Raw genomic sequence first — 22,878 nt, forward strand, 5'->3', positions numbered from 1 at the left:
ACAAAATCCCTGTACCGTTGACGTAGGCGTAAGTTTTGCGACTGGCACAGAGGACAGAATGTTGATCCTTTTCAGTGTTCCATTCCTATGGTTTTGTCTTTCTTACTTTCTTTGGCCCACAGGGGCCTTCAAGTTGGTACCATTAAGGGTTACCTGGCGGCGCTGTGTATATTTAAGCGCTCGTCTGAAGAATGTTCTTACTTTAAGATTGCTTTGAATTGTCAATTTCTTAAAGGACTGACTAATGTGTTCCCGCCGTCCCCTTTCCAGGTGCTGGTTTGGGATTTGAATTTGGTTTTGAAATTTCTGATGGGTGCTCCGTTTGAACCTTTGCACTCTTGTCCTTTGAGATTATTGCCCTTCAAGACCGTGCTCTTGATCGTGGTTACTTCCGCTCGCAGGGTGAGTGAATTGCAGGCACTTTCATCTAAGCCGCCGTTTACTGTGTTCTACAAGGACCAGGTTGTACTGAGGGTACATCCTTCCTTTGTACCTAAGGTAGTGTCTGAATTTCATTTGAGCCAGAAGGTGGTTCTTCCTTCTTTCTATCCTCCTCATCCTGTTAAGGAAGAGGAGTGACTCCATAGGTTGGATCCTAGGAGAGCTCTGAGCTTTTATATTTCTAGGATGGCCAGGGTCAGAGTGGATGATCAACTCTTTGCGGGATATGCTGGACACCGATTGGGCCAGGCTGTTACCAAGCAGACCTTGCCCAGGTGGATTATCCTCACCATTACTGAATTCTACCGATTGGCGGGTAAGGACCCTCCTGAAGGGTTGCAAGCTCATTCCACTAGGGGCGTGGCTACTTCCATAGCCCTACAACGGGCGGGGTTCCTATTAGGAATATTTGTGATGCAGCCACATGAGCTTCTATCTACTCCTTTGTTAAATATTATTCCCTGGATTCCATCAATGGTCAAGATATCGGCTTTGGGAAGGTGGTTCTTTATTCCGCCATCTGATTGGGTGCTCCCAATCCTTTTCCCTCCTCCATTTTATGGTACTGCTTTGGGAGGCTGTCAAAGATGTGGAATACCTTGGAGGACACAATCCATTCGAAGAACAACCAACTGGTTACGTTCTTTCGATTGGATGTTCCTCCAACATATTCCACATCGCCCTCCCAGCCTGCCCCTCTGGAGAATTTCCTATGCGATTGCAGTTTACGTTGGAATAGTGAAAACATCTAAGGACTTGGACACACATGGATTTAGTGGGTATACACAGCTGATTGCCATGAAAGAGTAGACTTTGTTCCATTTGATTGTTAGTGTCTGGAGCAAGGCAGGGACGTTTTTGTCAAGGGTAGTATCTCGTATGTGGGCAATCCAGGGAGCAAGTGTGGCCAGAAAATGTTTAGAAGGAAGGATCTGTAGATCAGGCATCTTTCATCGAGGGTTAATGATCCAGATAAGGTGTCTGCCTTATAGTTCTGTGTCCCAGGAATGTAGGTTATTTGAAAATCAAATGAGAAAAGAAAAACGCCCACCAAGTTTGCCTGACATTGCAACAGGTCAGGGTATCGCAGATACTGAAGGTTCCAGTGGTCCATCCTGATTTCAGGGTACCGTCCACACTGTAGATGCCTCCACCATTCGAAGGATTCGTTGATGGCCAAGCGCGCCTTCTTAATCACTGAATAGTTGGTTTCTTTGGGCTCCAGTTTTCTGGAACGATAGGTGACGGGATGTGTAAGACCTGTTTCTTCCCTGTACTGTAATAGAACAGACCCTAGGGCATGATCGGAATCATCTGTTTCGACCACAAACGCTTTTGTATCATCCAGATGTTGCAGGATAGGGACAGAGGAGAATGCCTCTGAGTAGTCGGAAAGCCATTTCATTCTTGGAGTCCCATCCGAATGCAATACCTTTCTACAATAGGTGAATGATGTCACCAAAAGGCGGGCCTAGTTGTTGATCAAACTGTCGGTAATAATTGCTGAAGCCAAGAAACCGTTGAACTGCCTTCACATCATGGGGACTCTTCAATCTAGGATGGCTCGAACCGTCCATTGATCTATGTGAATCCCTTGTGCGCGTAAGACACACCCAAGCAAGTCTATGGAGTCACAGTGGAATAGGCTTTTCTCTGGTTTGGCATATATATTGTGCTGATGTAATCTCAACAGAACATCAAACATGGCTGGTGTGGGAGGCCAGTGATGGAGAGATGTTGCGGATGTCATCCAGGTAAACCCATAAGTAATGCCAAAGGATATCCAAGAAAGTTGCATCCATAAAATGTTGGGATAACGCCGGAGCGTTGGTCTACCCTTGCGAAATTACGCAGTACTCTTAATTGGAACTATGGTGTCTCAAAGGACGTTTGCCACTCATCTCCTTTTTTTTTTTATACGCAGTAAATTGTATGCCCCTCGTAGTTCCAGTTTGGAGAAGATCGTGGCTCAAGGTAGTGACTCCAGAATCTTTTATAAGGGGCAGCGGGTAACAGTCTTCGTTGTGATATCATTGAGGTCCTGGTGATCAACACAGGGTGTGAGGCTACTCTCCTTTAGGAACAAAATTTGGGAGCCCCTGCTGGTGACTTGGACGGGTGATGAGACCTTTCTCCAGCCAATCATCAAGGTATGTTCGCAGTGTCCCTTTCCTTGTTGGTCAAGGAATATATCCTCACATGCGGGATGGGTTTGCCTTGTTTGATTCTGATTTCACAATCATAAGGCGTGTGCCGTAGCAACTGGATGGCTTCAGGTTCTGCAGAGCCATTTAAGATGTGGCGATGCACTAGAGGAGCCAAGTGACTGGTGTTGATGCTGCCTTGAACGGTGGAATTCTGGAGGCTGAGTGGAAGAAAAATAATGGGTGGTGCAGTGGTCCAAACAAAAAAGCACTGTGCGTGTAGTTAATATGCAGGTTATGTTGAGTTAATTCTGCAGCCAAAGTACGACCAGGTAGGTTGTGGTCTTGATATCCAAGGCCAATACATATCATGTTGATTGATATGATCCGTCAGTGCCGTGGTTTGGTGTGTGACTGGTCCTGAAGACGTGGGGGAACAGTCAATTTCTTCAATCATTGCAATAGAATCTCTTCAATTCGTCGGTACCATCTGATGTAAGACAAAAGCATAGTCTACATACTTTCTGGAGGCCCCACAGTCCAGCAATGGTTATCTGGGTGCCATTTGTCCACTGCAAGGTAAGAGCCAAAGTAAGAAAGGGAACCGGAGTCCTGGATGACAACTGCTGAGTAGGAAGACTGGTTGATTGTGTAGATTGGCCCACTGATTCCTTGCTCCTTGTCAGTAGCCACCTCCACTTACCCTTGCTTTGGGAGGGCCTACAGGACAATTGCTGATGTAAGGCCCAGTACCTCTGCAGTACGCAAAATGTGGTTCTCCCTTCTTCATCTCTTCTTGGTTTCAATGAGGGAGCCCTTGTAGGTCGCCCATTTGCATAGGCTCTTCAGGCAGGTCTTGTGTTTCAGTCGCTGGAGGAGCTGAACAGAGCCTTCCTGAGGGACGGCTTGAGTTGGTGCTTCGACATTCGTTCAAACAATGTTCAATACGCAAAGTCTGTTCAATGAGTTCCTGTGAGGACACTGCTTCTGGTATGTGTACCAGTTTGCCCTTGAACTCTTCACACAGCCCTGGCCTGAAGAGTCTTCTGGGTGAGCTCTGGCCCGAGGGAATACACAGTCGTTTGTCGGAAGTGCGTGATATAGCCGGCAATGCCTTGAATTCCTTGATGGATGTCCACTAGTTGATTCTGAGCGGCCACTGCCTAGTAAGGGGACTATAACACATCAAAAAAAGCCTTTTCCAAGGCTGGAACGAATTCAGTAGTGAGCTGGGAACTGAATGGGTCTGCCCAAGCAAGGGCAGTTCCCGTTAGGTTGTTTAGGATAAAAAACGATTTTGGTCGTATCACTAAAGATGTGGGAAGGGCAGAATAAGAACTTGATCTTGCAATAAACACACCAATCATTCAGATGTCCGTTAAACTTCATTGTTCCACTCTGGGCACAATGTCCGATTCAGAAAGAGCAGACAACGTGTCACGGTGCATGTTATGAGATATGAGAGATATGATACAGCAATTATAACACGCCTATACACAAGTGTTTCAAGGCGCGACTGTTGGAGTACATCTATCTGTTAGAGTACATTTCCTTTTTGATTGAAATTCACTCCACTTGTGAGTCTCCCAGCCCGTTTTGCTGGACTCTTGGTTTTTATCTGATGCTCCTGTGAGTGGGAATCTTTTTCCACACCCACTCATTCTCTTACTCTGTACTTGGGTACCCTTTTTATCTCTTTGGTAATTTTTGATGGAGTTATGCTTTCCTCCATGTTTTCTGGCATCTACGTTTTACTATTGCAGCACACAGCACTTTCTGTGCAGTGTTGCTGGAAGCTCCTTCAGCTTTCCGTTTTATTTTACCTGGGTTAACTACTCTTACCAGGGCACTTTCCCTTTTGTCCCACCTGTATTTTACCTTGCAACATCAGCACACCACACTGTATGTGGAGTGCTGAAGCGAAGCATTGTCTCCCTTTTCTCACTGTTACTTTTAGTTACTGTTACAAGTTCACTGACCGGCTGGTGGCAATCTACCTTCTTTGCAATATTTTTGTGGACTTCTACCACAGGCTGTCCTCACAGCTGCAATAGAGGACACAGGTGTCACCATTTGTGGTGGCTGTACTTTTTTAAGCCCTGTTCATGATGACTTGCCCTTACCTGAGCCGCCTTCTACCTGCCTAGTTGGGGGAGATCTTGATGGCTCTTTTGTCTTGGGCAGGCTTCCCTTGGAAAGCCCACCAAGGCTCTTGAGTGCCTGAAAGGATGGGAAGTGGGGGAGGTATCCGAACGCACTTGGTCTTTGTCCTGCAGTGTGCCTACCTGAAACCAGTTTGAACTGGGAGGTTGTCTGTATCCACTTCTTTTCATCCTTGTTTTATATTTGCTCCTCCAGTCTTTCTTCCAAATTTCGATTTGAAGAGTTCTTTTACCCCTCACCACTGCCTTTCTATTTTTGACGTAAGTGTTTTTTTGGAAGCATTTGATGATGCATCGTTTTATGACGTGCTACATTGTAATTTTTCGTTTAGTTGTATTTTCAGTACCAAGTTGTCTTATACCAGGCTGAACGCCCCTCCTGTTTCTCAGTCTCCTCTTGTGCTCCCCCTTCTCACGCTCTCCTTACACTTAAAGGCACTCAGTTCAGAAAAATGTACACCTGCGAAAGCAGACTCTCCAACACCTCCATCAGTGTGCTTCACTTTACCAGAAACTTCTCTGGCAATCAGCATGAAGAAGTCTAATATGATCATCGGGTTAGTAGCCCCCACAACTCTCAGGGTCTTCTGACCACATCTCCAGTTCATTACACATCCACAGCATGACTTAACATGAGCACCACCAAACCAATAACTGCCTTCTGCTGATTACTTTATTTCTGGTTAAAGTACTAAAAACTATAAAGCATGTCAATGATCACTGCCACGCACCGTTATGTTTTGATGTCCCTACATGTTTTAAGTTTTGTGGTCACAGGGCATCAACCGGGCTGAAAATGTGTTGCCACTAGCCATTGATGTGAGCAAGTAAGAAAAGGGTGTCCTGTGTTCATGTAGTATTGAGGTGGCAAGTGACTACTCATGGCTGGCTAGTAGCTTGCAGCTTGAAATGTTTATCCCTGGAATCCAGATACCAGAGGTGGAAAAAGAAGTGGGAAAGTTATGAGACTGCTGCCGCCCTCTGCTGGTGTTGCTGTTTCTGGAGGCCCCCAGGACTGTCCGTTGGCCACCTGAGGGAGGAGATGGGCGTTACTCTCGGCACTCATCCATTCTCTCCCACTCTATGCCTCCGTTGGGCTGAGTCACTGGTGGTCTATTTGGACCCTGGGCTCACAAGTGGCCCATCATTTGCAACAGAATCAATGGTTTAATGGGCTTGGGCCCCTCTCATCCGCTGGCAGAAGATACCGTCTTAGCCAAGCCCAAGCCATAATGCAGCCACGCTGTGACCTTATCAGACATGTTGCCTCAGTCTTCTTTTATTGGTCTAATGACCCAGGAGGAGCCTGGGCCTTTGCAAATCCCGACCTCTGCCCCAATCTCTCCTCCAGTGACAACTTCTACTTTCTCATCCTCCACCACCCGCCCTAGTGCCACCCTTGCCATCTACACATACTCTGTCCCCGCTATCGGTTCCAGCATCTCCCCCACCCACATGCCCCCCCCGCCCAATCCCTGCTAATCAAGGGGATACAGATGACAACCCAGAGCCCTGAATAGCCGCCTTTCTGATCTGCAAGCAAGCTTTTCACAAGAGTGACAGGCCTCCTTCAGTCCCTGAACATGCCCTTTCCAGAGATCCCACAACCTGTCTGCAGGGCTGACTAACAGGAGACGGGTGTAGACCAGCATCTCTGTGCAGAAGGATGTGTTGGCCAAGGCACAGAAACTTTGGCAAAAGTCCATACGACTCAATTGGTCTGTGGGGGGGGTGGGGGTAGATGTACGATATAGGACGTTACCGGCTTCCCACCACCAGCTTCTCTCCTCTGTGGCTGTATGTAGCCTTGCTATATTCAAAGCTACTGCCAGGGCTTCTTGTATTCACACACTTGTATTTGCCCTGTCTGTTCTTCCAGTCTTGGCAATTCACTACATTAGCCCTCCTGACCCCAATGCATTCTGTCCATGGTGTATTACCTCGTTCGTGTTAGTGGTCACACTTCCACTTTTGATGAACTACCACTTTAGACTTATTGGCTAGTTCACTTTGTCCGTTATTTGCCAACTTGTTACTGTTTCTGATATGTATATTTTCGTACATATCGGCAAACTTCAAAGGTTCCTGTCTTTAAATGATGCACTTCCACTTTCTCTCTTTCGGGCTTACCAAGCGGCAGTGTTTCTTTCTCCATTCTTTTTTAGTTAAATAACTTGCATGTGGCATGCTTGCCAATATGCCCCGGTGTTCCCTTGGACTCACCGGTTCTTTGCGGCATTGTTGGACCTTCTCGCCACCTCCCGATGACACTCTTCGGATGATTCTTCCTCGCGGAACTCGGCTTCCTGCATCACTGCTTCACGCAGTTTCAGCTGGGCTTCTCTGATTTGCAGCAGTCTGTGTCTTGCTGCTTCCTTCTACAGCCGAACACCCAGGGACCCTGCACTGGCTTCTGGCGTTCTTGCCACAAGTAGCCTTCCCTCAGCATTTGAACCGGTTTGCCCAGCCTTCTCCACCCGTCTGTTGCACAGACTGGAGCAACCCGCTTCTACCAGCGGTCTACCATTGTTTTTGGCTATCCTGTTTAAATTGTTCTAGGCACAGGTGCATGCTCCCAACAGCTAGAGCATTGCCTGTGCTCGGGGCTTCTCCTGCTCAGCATTCTTCCACTCCTCATGGTCGCAGTGTCCATGTGTTTCTAGGAACAGTAGTCTCTTAGTTAACTTACGCAACAACATTGAAGGAATTTTTTTAATAGATTGTATGGATAAATCGGTATTTGAAAGTTGCAATGTGGGTGAGATGCGATTCAGCACTCTTTTGAGGGGTAGGGTGAAGAATCACAGTAGGCCATTAGTGTGGCAAATGGGGGGGATTCGTTCTGCAAGGGGAAAGGGGAATACCCCACCATTCCCTCCCAGAGGTTGTCTCCACCCCCACCTTCCCAAACCCCACCCACCCCCATGTGATCCTCCCGCATATAGCCGCCCCCAGGTTCAGGCAGCAGTTGCCTTCCCCTGGCCACATGGGGGGGGGGGGAAGGGTCACCATCAGAAAGTCATTGGATTCATTACATATCGCGAGGCCTGTAAAACTTTGGGAATGGTATCATTCATCAAAACCACCCTGCACAGGAGGGACAGTGGAAGATCTGCTCACCTCCTGAAAGATACCGGCCACCAGCGGATCCCGTTCAAGTGAAAAAAAACCCTCACAGGATCATGACTCCCACATACCTAAGTTGATGCCTAGTGGGTACGAGCCCTCCCACACCCTCACAAGGCGTGTGTGCTGAGAATGAAGTACACACTCACCACCCACCCCCAAATTGATCTGCAGGCCACTGATGGTGCCATATACCTGGAGTATCCCTGCCTCATACCCCACTCCAAGACAAAAAGGAGCCGAAAGCCGGCCATTCAACCTAACTCGCGCTGTCGGGGGAGTCGTACAGCAATTTTAACCAGGCAATAAATGTCTGACCAAAGCCAATCCTTGCCAAAACCACCCAGTCCAGAGTCGAAGGCTTTGTAGGAGTACAAGGATAGAATCACTTCTCCTTGTGCCCAACGCCGGCCAGCTTAAGTTATTGTACTAAACAATCTCCTCAGGTTAAGGTGCATGGATCTGCCCGGCATAAAACCATTCTTATCTGTATGGATCAGATGGGGGTGATCCGTCAGCAGTATATTTGCCAGCGCCTTGCCCAATATTTTAACCTCACCTTTGAGAAGAGAATTCTGTCTATAGGACGTGCATGATTCTTTGTCCATCCCCTTTTTTGTGAATAACTGTGATCGTGGATTTTCCTAGGTCGGAGGTGGGGGTGCTAGCCTACAAATGGCTCTACTCTCTTGCAACATGTCCTTAAGTTCTCCCGTCCATCTCTAATAGCTGATATCCACCTGTCTTGTTCCATTTGCCTGGCTATCCATCCTTTTGCCTGGCTATCCATGTCAGCATCCTACCACTTTTATCTCCTTTCTCGTATACCCTGCCTGAGTGTCTTGCATCATAGAGGGTCGTCATGCTTACCTTGTTCTGCGCAACTCTCTATGTGCTCCTGCAGAGTCATCCTCTTTGCATTTCTCCTCCAGTTCCCTGATCTCTGACTCCATCAACCAGTTCCCTTATTTTCTCCCTTGCCCTCTTCCAGCCTTCTATCATGGCCGTGCCCCTTAAAACAGTCTCTTAGGCTTCCCATAAGGTCACCATACTATTCACTGACTGTCAGCAAAAATAGCTATCTGTAGCCTCCCTCATACTGTTGCCCATGCTCAGTGACAACAGCTGAGAGGCATTCAGCACCACACCCCTTTTGGTCTATCCCTACCCAATCTCCATTCCAGTACCAGTGGGGAAAGTGTCCCCTAGGAAGATACTCTACCCCCTTAACCCTGTGAACATGATATCTAGTGGTAAAGAAGTCCTTTAAAGCCGACAGTGAGTCATGCGCCCCTGAATGAAACTAAAGGTTCCTTCCTGCCGGGTGTTTACCTCTCCACACATCCATCAAGCCAAGCACCTCAGCCCAGGCATGCAGCTTTGTGTGCCGAATACTTCTTGCTGTGGCCCGGCTTTGTTGATCCTCCACATTCACGGTCATAGAAAACTCCCCCCACTAGCAGCTCCTCAGGTTCCACCTCCAGAATCACATCTCACCTCCTTCATTTACTCATCCAACTGGAGAAGCATACACATTGACTAAGGTGACCAGTTCTTGGCCCATTTTGCCAGCCACACATGTAGCGGGCCGGTCATCTGCCACAATTTGCCTAGTCTCCCAATGGACCGTTTTTTTATTTTTATTTTTTAAACTTTTTTTTTTTAGCGAGATCTCCACCCCCCCACCGCCCTCCCCCTCCCTCCCGGAGCTCTTTGTGTAACCTGCATGGGACACTTTGGAGTACAGGTTACTACTGTTATTGCTCTGTAGATGTGTCTCCTGTAACATAACGCCTCTGGGTATTGATGCTGCAGAAATTGAAGCACTGCACCGTTTTTGATCTTGTCACCAGCCCTTTGACCTTCCAGGACATGTTCTTGGACGCCTGCCCCATTCTACCCACATTAAAATATACGGCTGCCCCCTCTCCGCTCAGGTAACCTCTCTTGACAAAAGATGTGCCTGCCGATGTCCCTCCCTCTTCCCTGTTGCTGAATGCCTCATAACTCCCTTCCCTATCCGCAACCCCCCACATTCAACATCCCTCCTGCTTCACCCTCAGCCCACACTTCATAACCCCAGAAGCATCTGTTGCCCCTCCCTTAACCCCTTTTTACCTGAAGCCTACATACAGATCTGCCAACTGGACTAGCAAGTTAGTGAACACCCCAAAGGGTTCTGTGGGGGAATGCTCTGGCTCCAAGGAGATAAGGGCAGGACCGCTTCTCATCTTTAATTCAAATATGCCCCCCACCCCCGATCTGTCAAACTTGGTGGATAGCTAGTACCTTTGTGAGTTCTGTCGTCCCTCAGCAACAGTGTTCTAGGGGAAAAGGCGGAACAGAGGTCAGATGGCATGGCACATCGATATATACTGACCCAGACATCCTGTCTGCTGCAGGGTGCTTTGAGGTGTCTGGGGTTAACCCTTGCTGTGCTCCTGGTGGCAGGAAAGTTTCAAAAGATGAGCTGCAATTGAGCTACAATATCATAGATGAGGAATCCGGGGGAGTAACATCCATCAGAAAGAATGTAACTGAGAGGTAAGACATGTTTGTTCCCTGCTGAGGGCGTATGCTACTGCTCTATCAGAGCTAAGGCAATTTCACTTGAGTTTCACAGACCTACACCAGTATGAGGCATTTGGGGGTGATTCTATGCTCCCTGTAGAATTGAAAAAACATGTTTGGAAAAACCTTCACGTGCACGCCTTTAAAAACTGTAGGAGGAAATTTAGTGTGACTGATTTGCATGCAGGAGTATTTTTGGAGATCTGATTGTTCATTTACAATTTCTTTTTAAAAAAGTGTGGCCTGGGATGTGATTCAGGCTGTGGTTTCTTCTGAATGTGGATCTTTGCCTGTGAAGAAAACAGGTCTGTGCCCATTTCCCCTTCGTATAATTATCAGTGGAGAATTCTTTAACGTCCTGAGGCTAGGCTAAAAATAGCCAAATTCTCAGGGGTTCTCATTAAAGCGGTAACTCTGTTCTGTTTTACTTTCTTTTGACCTTCATTTTACCAGAAGTGGCTGTTCCATCTTTTACCATCTATTACTTTTGAGTCTAACTGTTTGTCAAATTTCATTGTATTGAAAATATAAACTGTGGTAACTACATGGAGCACGTATAATTAAGGTTGAAATGGCTAACTGATACCTGCAAATGGTTATGGAATAAAAATTCCATCTCTTGTAGTTGCAGCAGTCTTCCTACGTGACCATAGCAAGCAATACGAGTTTCAGTGGCAGCCCCAGCATTCAGACTCAAGCTAGAGTGCCATATAATGGGTGAGTATTCTTCTGATGAGCACAATGAATTGAGAAAATCATAATCCGCTGAAGTATATCAAAGGTTTTTCGGAAAGAATTGGGTTATGCCATATTTTGTTCCTCCACCTTAGCAGTGCAGTTTACCAACAATCTCTCGGGGGCTTTCTGGTCCATATGAACTTTGAACGTCAGGAGGCTTTCATCTTGTCGGACCTTTTCTGGTTTCCTCTCCAAGGAATACAAGTTTTCCTTGTGGAAAGCACATTGGCATGATCCTCCTTGTGCAGAGCATGAGTTATGTTGGATTTCAATGTTGATTTGCCAGTTGAGGTTGCAGGAAGAGGGTCTCTTTTGTATAGTAAGTCAGTATACACTAAAAATTTGCTTTAAAACTCAGAGGCTTTAAATGTCAAAACTGAATGTAATGTTTTTACTTTACTTTCAGCATAATTTCTTCGGAATCTGCAAATCGACCCAGAAAGCCCTGCAACTGTACAAAGTCTCTGTGTTTGAAACTGTAAGTAATATTTTAACATTTTATTTTAAGGACATTTACAGACCACATTCTACTTAATAAAGTTAGTAGGGTCAGAAAAACTTGGCAGAAAATATAGATTTTGCAGATCAGGAATCCATGGTGAAACCGGTATGCTTTATAATACTGTGACCAAAAACTCTGTATGAAGATTTCTAGAGGGGGGAAAAAGGGGCCCGGTGTGCCCTCTATCTGATGTAGGGTAGGCTCAGAGGGAGGTGTGCAGGGGATCTGGTCACCCCCACTTGATCCCTGTTGCTTAGCAAAGGACAGTCACTGGACACCTTAGGCCGGTGTACAAGACACTGTACATTTAAGAACTAGCGACTTGGAATTGATAGGAAAACAGAAGGCAGACCATGATATTGTTCCTTTAAAAGATCAGGGCTTGATAGTGTGCAGAAACAAGCTCTTATGTGCCGCAGTCCACTCTGACCAGGATAACATTTCCAAAATTGCTATGCAACTTTGCTCAAAGCACACAATGGAACCTCAGAGCAGTAAAGATTCTATGTGTGGCTGTTCACTCTCAGCCTTCTATATGACGGTCACTGCACTCCCTTTCTGAAATGAGCAGACGGCAGGAACGCAGGGAGTAGAAAACGGCCTACAATGGGTGCCCATGCCTTTCACAGAGCAGAAAGCATCACCCTTCAGGCTCTACAGCCCTGGGGAAAGATAACACAGGAACAAGTGAAACCCAAGTTGGTGGACCAGCCGTTTGAAGGATTGGTCTGGCCATCCAGGCCCTCAGTGAACCTATGTTGTGCTAATTAAGAGCCAGTAATGCTAACCCCTCTTCAGTCCGCCACAAAGTCAGGTTAGGTTGAAGTAGGGTAAGAACTTTACGCCTGTTAAACCCTATCGAGTTAGGGGCGTAGGAACAGGTAGATTTACTCACTCCTTCACTCAGGTACCACAGTAGAAGTTCCTGAAATTTATGGGGCCCCTTTTTGTCTGCCTTTGTTCCATTGAAGGAAGATTAGGGATCTCTGGTACAGAGGTCACCTTCAGTGTCGGTTTTTGGGTCCGTATAGTCTGCAGTTCATGCTCCGATAGAGCGGTACTGGACACCTGTACTGGACTGAAGAATAGACCACTCTGGCGATGATCTTTGAGGAACCCCAGGACATGATGCATGTGCTGATCAACGATGGCCACTCCAAAGAAATGGCAGAAGTCGACCTTTGTTGTGGAAACAAAGAAACTGGTTCGGAAATGCCCTTCGTGCTGGCGAGGTGCAACAGCAGGGGCAGGCTTCTTAGTTCACTAGTCGAGGATTTGTGGAGTCCGAAAGCTTGATGATGACCAATGCAGCAAATAGTCCACCAAAAAGCTTGTCAGACCATAAGAGGGTTCCAGGACACTTCTGAAGGCTTTCAAGGGCAGGATCCTCAAGCAGGGGTCGACACAAGTTGTTCCCACAGCCCAGTGGCCGAAGCACTAATGAACGGCTTCAGGAAATCAGCAAAGGAGCAGGGCTTCTTCAGTACATTTGAAGAAAGCAATGTTGTCAGGCTTCCAGTGAGGAGTTATGGGTGTTTCAGTAGGATGCTCCTCTTTGTAGGAGTCTTGGCCCCAATGATTATCTGTCGAATGCCTGCCGGAGTCTGCCCCATCCTACCTTCTACCAGGTTATCCAGGGTTTCAGCTGGAGCTGGCCCCAAGCCCACCAGTGGTAAGTATCTGCACCATTCAAACTGGCGGAGCACTGTCCAATCCTGGAAAGCCTCTGACCACCACATTTGCCCAGCAACAGATGCACTTTGGCATGGATTAGACGGTCTCAGCCCCCACATCTGGCCACACAGACTGCCACTTTGCCCGGGGTAAGTGCGTACTGTATATGGCATATCCATCCCTGAGAAGACAGAAGGCCAAACTACAAGATGGCCAAAGGACAGGCAAAACTCTTCTGGCACAGCTTTTTTTACAAAGTATATGGTGCTCTAAAAGGCATTAAGCAGTAAAATGCCAAAGTGCACAAGACAAAAAATATAAAACCATACAAAAGTATCCAATGCCCACCAGCCTGTCCTGAACACACAATTTAAGCAAACACAATATTACGAGTAACAAAGTTACAGGTACAGTGTCCATACTACACTTCACACTAAGGTGATGTGTGAACAATAAACCGAATTCTCCTCGACTGATAGCCATAGGGATTGGTCAGAACCCCAAAAACAGATGAGCTTAGCAAGGCAAGTGAAGTAAAATGGCTTCAGTTGCTTGCCTCCAAGTTGGAACAGGTTACAAACAAAAGCAAAAGGTTGGGCGTGTCCTTTGATATCTATGGAGGGAAAGCAGCAAGCAAATCTTTACTAATTGAACTTTACCTGGAATCCACTGGTGAGGTAGGAAGTCCCCGACGATCCTGGATGCTGGCTGAACTGATCTAATCCTGATCCCACTTACAGGGAAACCTTGCCTCTTAATGGAATCTTTCTTCTAGCTATTCCTAGTCTGGCTCTCTAGGAGTCCCTGAAATATATGCACCTGGAGCTTTCTGGTGCTCTCTTGAAGCTTCCTGGACCCTTGGGCTGTGCACACCAGACCTGAGGTGAAAGTCTTTGCTGCTTGTCTGGACCTATGGAACCAGAGTGACCTGATCCTTCAGCTCATACCTTGCTTCTTTTTTGTGGGACATTTTGGCTTGTTCTCCTATAGTTGCTCCTTGTTGTGGGAACATCCTGTGTTCTCTTCCTCAAACACATTTTCACTTAAGCATCCTTGTGACTTGCTGCTGATTGCCATTATTGTCTGCCCTGGGGGTTCGACACTGGCGTATTCGGCTATGGGCCAAAAGCAGCAAACTGTAACTCCCCGTTTTGTCCTGTTAGGGACCGAAAGGGGTTGAGGCCAGAACCCTGCTCAAGCTAGGACTTTGCTGAGCTCATCCTTTGCCGAGCTCATCCTTTCCCTGACTCCTGCTTCCACATATAGGGATCCTTCCAACCCTTGACAATCCATTCACCGCCAAGCTTCTGTTGCCTCAAAAGACTGACATCCATTACTGTTTTTTGCCGGTTGACTGTATTTTGGTTACCTATAGTTGCATGCTAGCCCAACTCAGAACTTACACCTGCTTCTACCCAGCAAACCATTCCACTCCTTTCCACTCACCCACCTAGCCCCTCTTTCTCTTGGGCTGTGCCCTTTCTTCGCTTGCCCGTTTGCCCTCAACACTGCACCCATTCCCCATCTGAAATCACCTCTTGCTCTTGTCTTTTGAATTTGACACTGTTCATCTCCACCCTCCTTCTCACATTTCTTGCTCTCAATCAACCCCCTACCGCCCCTCACCTCTCACCCCCTGCCCAGTCTTCTCAACTACTCCTTCCCTGACATGATCCTTCTTGAGTCAGTCCTACTGACCTCCCCCTTGTCATTCTGGCAGACTTTATTAACCTTCCCAAGCTCTTTGCATCCACCTCCCGTGAACTTAACTCCCTCCTACCTGGCTACTCCTGCTCCATTTAGGACCAGCCTACCCTCTGGTAGAAACTCTTGATCTTGTTTTTCTCTTATTAGTTCTGCCCCTCTTTTGACCCCACTCCTCCTTGATCACTCCTATTGCTCACTTCATAACACCAGTCTCTCTACCCTGTACTCCTCCTCCTTCCCTCCTTGAATGATTAAGATGAAATATAGCAAGGACATTTGCCCTTTACCTTGATGTGAGGACATCTCTCCTGTCTCCCTCCTGATTCATTCCTATTCCATTGACCGTTTTTTCTTTCTGACTCCGATCACAGACCCCTAGCCTACTCCTAGCCTACACAAATGCCCTTGCTTCCTCACCTCTGCAATTGACAAATTCTCCTACTTCACAGATTAATCCCCTCCATTTGCAATCACTCCCACAATGTCATCTACCCTCCAGTCTTTGCTCACACCTTCCAAGCCAATATACAGTGCTCCCTCCCTTTCTACTAACGCCTTTGTCACTTTTCCTGTAAAATTCTCAAGATACAAGTTTTGACACATGTTGTTGGAATAACTGAAAATACTATGCAGAGAGGGAACAAAGCATTAGCTTTCAAAATCCCACAGACTTGTTTGCCAGATGGTGCAGTGAGAAATGATTTGTAAAGAGAAAGCCACAACAGTTTATAAAAAAAAAAGAAAAAAATGTATTTTAAACTTCATTGGCTGAAGGAATAGTATGCCTGAAATGTGGGTCTAGAAACTGCTGTGTTATCTAAAACACTATAAAACTCCTAGAAGAAGGAACACGCCTGTTTGAAAACGGTACACTTTTCTATCTGAAGGTTGCATTAAAAAAAATAGTCATTTTCACATGTAACTCAAGTTGGGGCCAGGCAGCATTAAAGTGGGTCCCGCTAGTTTTGAAACTAAAAGTTTAAAAACACAATTAAGAAACGGGGGCAGTGTTAGAAAAGTTTTTCTTTTTGCACATTTCCTTCAAAAGATTTCTATGGGACCTGTGAGGAATCTGTGGATGTCATCCGTTGTCCCCTAGAGGGAGACCTTTCCCATGGGGCCGGGCGACACATCCACAGTACAATAGTCCCCCTGCGGATGGTCCACTGAGGGAGGATCACATGGGGGGAAGGAATCCCTCTATGGGATTGGCAGCGACTATCTGAGAACGCGGTATGGCACTGCTTCAATATACTCAACCCTTTCTCCAACCCTAAACCCTCCTACCCCCTCTCTAGATAGAGCCAATGTGTTTAGTTGTCAAGTCAGTCAACCTTGCATACTTGACAAGACTGAAAAATCAGAAAGTACAAAGTATCATGCACATCATTTTTAAACTGGTACTGTGAAGTTGATGAACGGGATGTCCAAGGATCATTCTAGAGGAGCAGAGTGAGTGGTCTAGCTTGTCAATGTTCGGCAGAGTTTGTATGCAGTACCCTGTGGGACCACTACACACAACTATGACTACAGGTGTAAGCAAACCAACCTTTGGTATAAGTCTGTACTACAGTTTTGGTAGCGGAGCTGAGCAGCCAGTCTTATCCCAAGAGGGGAATGTGAGCAGTAATGATGTTACACAGAGGTCTACAATCACAGGTGTTCAAATAAACTTACACTCAAGGTTTCTTTGATACATACTTATTAATTTATCTGTCAGTTATAAAACATTCATAAGAAGGAGGCAACTAAATAACATACAAATATACTTCAATACTATTTCAGAACACTTTTCAAGAGGAGTAATAGGCAAAGATTATTAGAACATGAAAGGTTACAATTATTCTTAGACAGTGCAGATATTTTGAGTTCACCAGATGAGTTAATTCAATTCAATAGGTTAGGCCAAAGTCAATGGGCTAAAGTCTTGGATAGGATAAAGTGGTTCTGGTAAGTACACAGTAAAGTCTCTGCACAAGTTCTCAGAAGTAGTTTGTAAAAACAAGAATCGTATGTTTGGTCACAAGCTGATTAGGCCTGCGAGTTGCAAAACTTTCAAGCACTTTCACCGCGAGAGGTCAGTACTCTGTCTCGTTTCACAGTACCTTTCAATGTAGAAAAAGATGCAGCTGATGACTTCTGTTGCTGGCGGTTCCTGTAGATCTCGCTGTTTCTGGATCTCAGTCGGGAGGACAAGAGGGAGGACGTCGGACTCCTGCACTGGGACTGGTTAAAAATTAAAAACTTGCAACTGGCAAACTTCAATTCCGTGTGGCTGTAAGTAACGCACACAAACTGGTGTCCCTCTCCCTGGTTAAACGGTTTCCTGCAGCACTCGTAGGAAGATGCAACCAGCTCTGAGATAGGTTTCCAGGTGGCTTACTGTTGAGTTGATTGGTCCCACCAACTCAAAGGGAGAAGTCGTCCTTGCAGGGCATCTCTGTCGAGGTGAACTTGGCGATTCGGACCTACATCAGGGCTTCACCGGGCAAACTAACGGTCCAGGAGTTGCAGCAGCCGTCCTCTTCAAGCTCGTCTTCGGTTCTTTCATTCCAAACCAAATGGCGAAAAAAGGCCAGGACCTGTTTTTACAGAGCGGGCTCAGACGCCATCTTGAAAAACATGGCTCCCGCGATTTAATGCTACCGGAGCTACGAATAGTTCACGGTCGGGAAAAATCATGGTAGTTCGTTGTAAAACCACTGTCACCAGCCATTCTGAGAGGAAAGGGTAGCATTTGACTGCTACATGAGTATCTCGACACAGGGGAGACTATGTAACCCCTCTAGCACTCTTTTGTAAGATAGGGTGTGCTGAGTCTAGTATTTTAAAAGACTAGTAAAGTCAATTTCAGTTTACTTACTCTGGGAAACCGTAGTTTATCCCAGAGAAGGTAGTTAAACCTTGGGAAAGCCTGAAAGGCTTCCCTGTGCCACTGCACTGAGGGTGATGTGTGACACAAATGAAAAGATGATGCCTATGGAGTTGTTTAGACTCCATAACCAAAGAGACAAACACAGAAAACAATTAGAATTAAAAGTGAAAAGTCCCAAAGTTCAGCAAAAGAGCTGGGTGATCTCTAAGGTAGAGAGGAATGAGTGCATTTTGAGAATTCTCCCTAACAGTCCACACACATGATTGGCCCAAAGCAATATAACAATCCCATGCAGGAGTTGGAAGAAGCGCCTCTGAGGAGGAACAGTGGGAGCCATGCACAGGAGCAGCTGATGCAAGCTGTAGGGGAAGCCATCACTGGAGGAAAGGAAGAACCCGAACGTGGTCCAGGACGAAAGGACTACTCTGGTTGCTGCTGAGAAAATCCTGAGCGCCCCAGGCTCTGGCGAAGGGCAAGAGAGGACATGCAGCCCAAAAGAATCGGAAGACTGCAAAGCCGCTGCAGACCCCGCCGGATATCCGGACACTACAACAGCCTCGAAAAAGGGACGGAGCCCTCCAGGAACCGCCGGTACCTATGAGAAAGAAACAAACAGATACGTGGGTTGCCTGTGAGATGCTAGAGGTCCAGGGAAGCAACCAGGTGAACGCAGAAGCTGGTCGAAGATGGCCTGGGACTCTAAAGCAAAGCAGGAATAGTTGTTTACTTGGCAGGAGATTGAACCAAGCAGATACAACGCAACTGTGCGAGTCTGGGTCTCGCACCCAAATGAGAGGACGAGAATAAGAGGGTCATGGACCCTGATTGCAAACAAAGCAAACCAGAAGAGTTGTATACTTGGCAGGAGAGTGAACTAAGCACATACAGCGCAACAGTGCAAGTCTGGGACCGGCACCCATATGAGAAATCAAAGTTTGTGACAAAGATTAAGAGGGTCTGGTAACCTGTGAGAGAGACAGTCCATGAGAGAACACTTGCTTGGCAGGAGGGTGAACCAAACTGTGTAAAGCATTGCGAGACTGGGACCTGCACCCACATGACAGGTTGGGTTGAAGAGCGTCAAGAACCTTGGAACTACCAGAAGGAATCCTACACTTGATAGTGAACTGTGCCAAGTTGGAAGGATAAAGAAGCATGAACACAAGACGCAATACCTTGTGAATTTCCCAGTGACAAAAGGGATAAAGGGGCTCGAGTCCTAAAGGAATGGGCATAAGATAAGGAGACTAGGGGAAAGGAACACAACCCTAGCATGTGGATCCTAAGCTTGTAGCAGAGCATGCCAAGCTGGTAGGATACAAGGAACTGTTTCACAGTTCTTTGAGTTACCTAGCAACATAAGATAAGTCGTCTAAGGGAAAGGAGCACATCCCTAGCTTTGTAATCTTGTGTTGCAGACTGTTATTTTCCATCTCTTTTTATTACCAGAGAGACTGGGAAATGTTCTCTTGTTTGAAAACACATAAAACACTTTTTACTTTGAGAAGAGATCATCCTTGCACAGTTTCTTTAGATTATTAGTGTTGGGGGCCCGAGTTAGGTTTTGTGACACCACTGTGACTTTTATTTATGGGACTGCCTGACAATATCACTAGCTTCCTTTGAAGTTGGGAAACCCCTCTTAGCTTTAGGGAGGCCTTCTTCCAACCCTTTTTTAATTTAATTTTAATTTAGAAATATTCCACCATTTTGTCTGAGCCTTACTTCTGCCCATTACCCTTACATACCCCAATCTTTTTTTTTTTTTTTTTAAACCTGTGCTAACTTTTTGGAGGTCAGTAAAACCTTCCCTTGCCTGTTTGGCTTATTCTTATGGGGAACCTGACCGGCTGCCAATACTTTCAGTACTGAGAGACATGTCGCTATATACATTGTTGTATTTTACAATTGCGCAAATCACCTTACATTTGAAGTGCAGTTGGTATCCTTACAACTTTTTATATAATTGCTTTTTGGCTACTTTGACAATGTGTCTAAGACAAGCTGATGGCAGCTGTGATTTTTATTTTTTTTTGTTTTACTTGGGGACTTTTTGCCACAAGATCTTTTTCTTTTGTCACTCTTCCTGCCTTCACAGGTCAGGAAATTGCTTGTATGGAGATCAATTTTCGTGCTAAAGCTGTGGCTTTCGTGGGTTGGGGGGGATGGTGGGTGGGGTGTGTGTGTGTGTGTGTCTGACTGACACTGACTGACACTGACTGACTGACTGACTGACACTGACTGACAGTCAGTCAGTGTCAGTCAGTCTGTCAGTCAGTCTCTAGTGCCTGAAACTGTGTTGCTGGGGAGATGTGATGACCAGTGGTTGTCCCTGATTGGACTGCCCCTAGCTGCTTGAGTGGTGCAGATCCTTACCATTGGTGTTCTTGGACTTGCTCCCAGCCTGAATCTTGTATTAAAGGAGGGCTCCTGCATCTGTTCATCAGATCACAATTGGAGCCAAGACTACTACAAAGATTAGCAGCCTCCTGATGACCCCTGCAGCTGACCAGCATTGACTCCAGTGATTGGCCCAGTGAAGACCTGCTCCTGTGCCTGATCTCAAGAATACCTTGTTAGTGCTTCAACCACTCTGCCCCTGCTCTAGGATCTGCTTTCTGAGCCTTCGGAAGTGTCCCTAGACCAAGGGTTGGACTGACAAGCTCTCTCCTGGGCTACCTCGCTGCAGCCTTCGTCATTCCGAAGAGAGCCTTTGAACTTTGTTGATGTTCAACTAATGCCTCCAGTCTCCTGCATTTTCAGCTTTCTCACTACATGGGAACCTGTGCTGTAGCTGCTTCTGTGTTCACTGCTGTACGGTCGCCTGTCACCACCTGACCAAGGTGACTCTCGTTGGTAGACTCCTTAAATCCCTTGATGTCCTCAGGGGATCTGCAATGCAGAGGTTATCCTCCTTTGTTTTGAGTCTTCAGGTGGAATCTGTCTGCAACAGATTCCTGTGCACCGCAACCAACCATACCCAACTTTTGGTGCCTAAAGTGACCCCTACACCAGCAACCCCTGGGCGGTCCCTCACTGGACCAGCGTCCCCATTGGGTTCCGCAACACCTTCAGTGGTCTCTGGAAGAACTGGAGTCAGGGGGTAAGTTGAAATAGTTTCGATCTCCTCTTATTCTCTAAAGGGTAGCATTGGGCGTGAAGTCCAGACCTTTACTCACCTTGACAGTTGATGTGGAATCTGGGTTAAGGATTCCTCCCAAGGCCTATCCTACTGCATTCTTTTCTATATAAACTTACCAGAAGAAGTTATACTTTGGAACTAGTGACTTTTGGGCACAAGTCCTCAAACCATCTTGGGGTTGGACTTAAGATTGAGGGTAGCTGTTATTGTGTGGATTCTGAAGAGTTCTTATTTTTCCTTCCATCTGACTGATCACCTGTACTGTACTGGTCATTGATCCATATGCAGTTCTTGTCTCCTAATGGTGAATGTGTATATATGTTTTCGAAGGTTTTGTATGACAAAACTTACCTGTGATTTGTCTATGCTTAGTGCGTAAAGACTTGATAAATAACTGTATTTGTATTTCTGAGGCTTGTGGAATCTGCTTAGATCACTTGCTATGTATAGGCCGACATCTAGTGGAAGCTGCATAGTATTACAGTTGTTTTTGAAACTCAAAAAGGGATGTTGACGGGGCGTGCCAGTAATACTATCCCTAGTGTGAAGTCTACATACCCATGGTGCTTCACGCGTCGAGGTCCCCCAGATTGTTTCTTTCCACCATCTTGGTCGCATATCGCAGAGTTCCTTCTTTGCTATCGCCATTGCTTAGAAAAGTTAAACTTAGTATATTCTTTCTGACCTTTTGATATCGGTCTACTGCGAGATCTTCGGCGACGGCATTGTGGACGCATTTCCATTGTCTACTACTACAACTCGTCTCAGTCTTTGCCACAGCTTTGGAAGGCTTCAACGGGCTTCGGCCCTCACAGTAGGGAGTGGTTCATTCTTTAGTCTCATTAAGAGAATGTATACTCCCATCTAAACCCATTTATTTCGCCAGGCTGCCTTCCCCATAAATAATGGAGAATGCACCCTTTTAAGTTTTGCCGCTCCTCTAATAGAAGGTTCCCCTGGAAAGACTTGCGCCGGGTGTACAATCTGTCTCCCCAGGGATCACGCCGAAGGACACTGCAAATCGTTAAAAAACAGGCCCAAAACACTCCATGACCGCAAAACAAAACGCTGAGCCCACCACGCCATGCAGGCTGAGTCCGCCATGGACTTCGAGCGAGCCTCCAGCCATGGCAACGTCTACAGTGAGGTTGAGGGCGATCATGATCTGTCGGATACCTGCCTGCAAGCACCCAACCCCTACAGGCAGGCCGGTGGTTCTGCTACAGGGATGCCACCCGGCGGCACTAGCACAACCAAGTCGCACCACACAAAGCACACCTCCCATCGCCGAAAGTCGACCACAAAATCTGACCAGAAAGCCACACATGGCGTCAATGGGTAGGTCTGGAATTTCCCTGTCCTCTGGCCCATTGCGCTCGCCACACGACAGACCCTGAAACAGACAAGCAAGTTTGTTTCTGACACCGTGTCTAAAACCACAAAATCCTCACATGTCGAAAAACCATAAGTCTTCTAAGACACAGGGAGAGGGCACTTTTTAGGGGCTATGCATCATATAAGAGCCCCTGCACCAGAACCAACAGCTACCCCCCCACCCCTGCTTCTGTTCCCCCGGTTATCCAAAATTCATCACAGTGGACAGCAGAACAAATTGATAGTCATGAGGCGTATGTCCTCTGTAGCTAATTTCTTTGAGCACCATCCTGAGGTCTTGCAAAACCTTCAGGGTGTTCCACACAGCGGGCCCGTAACTACTCAAAGCGGGGCAGCAGTTACTCAATTTTCCACCAAAAGAACCTGCACAGACTTCACACAAGCTTCCTCCTCGCAGCAGG

At 46.6% G+C, this 22,878-nt stretch overlaps 1 protein-coding gene across 2 annotated transcripts in view; it reads left to right on the forward strand.

Annotated features, from left to right (window-relative positions):
* LIN54 (lin-54 DREAM MuvB core complex component) overlaps positions 1–22,878 on the forward strand; it is an 825,244-nt gene that overhangs the window by 553,896 nt on the left and 248,470 nt on the right. For both annotated transcript variants that reach the window (XM_069626123.1, XM_069626122.1), the window contains exons 9-10: positions 11,070–11,161; positions 11,589–11,660. In XM_069626123.1, the coding sequence (XP_069482224.1) occupies positions 11,070–11,161; positions 11,589–11,660 (164 nt within the window). The remainder of the gene's footprint in view (positions 1–11,069; positions 11,162–11,588; positions 11,661–22,878) is intronic.

Source organism: Ambystoma mexicanum, chromosome 6p (assembly GCF_040938575.1).
Source record: "Ambystoma mexicanum isolate Mex_15411 chromosome 6p, UKY_AmexF1_1, whole genome shotgun sequence".
In the NCBI taxonomy this organism is placed as follows: Eukaryota; Metazoa; Chordata; class Amphibia; order Caudata; family Ambystomatidae; genus Ambystoma; species Ambystoma mexicanum.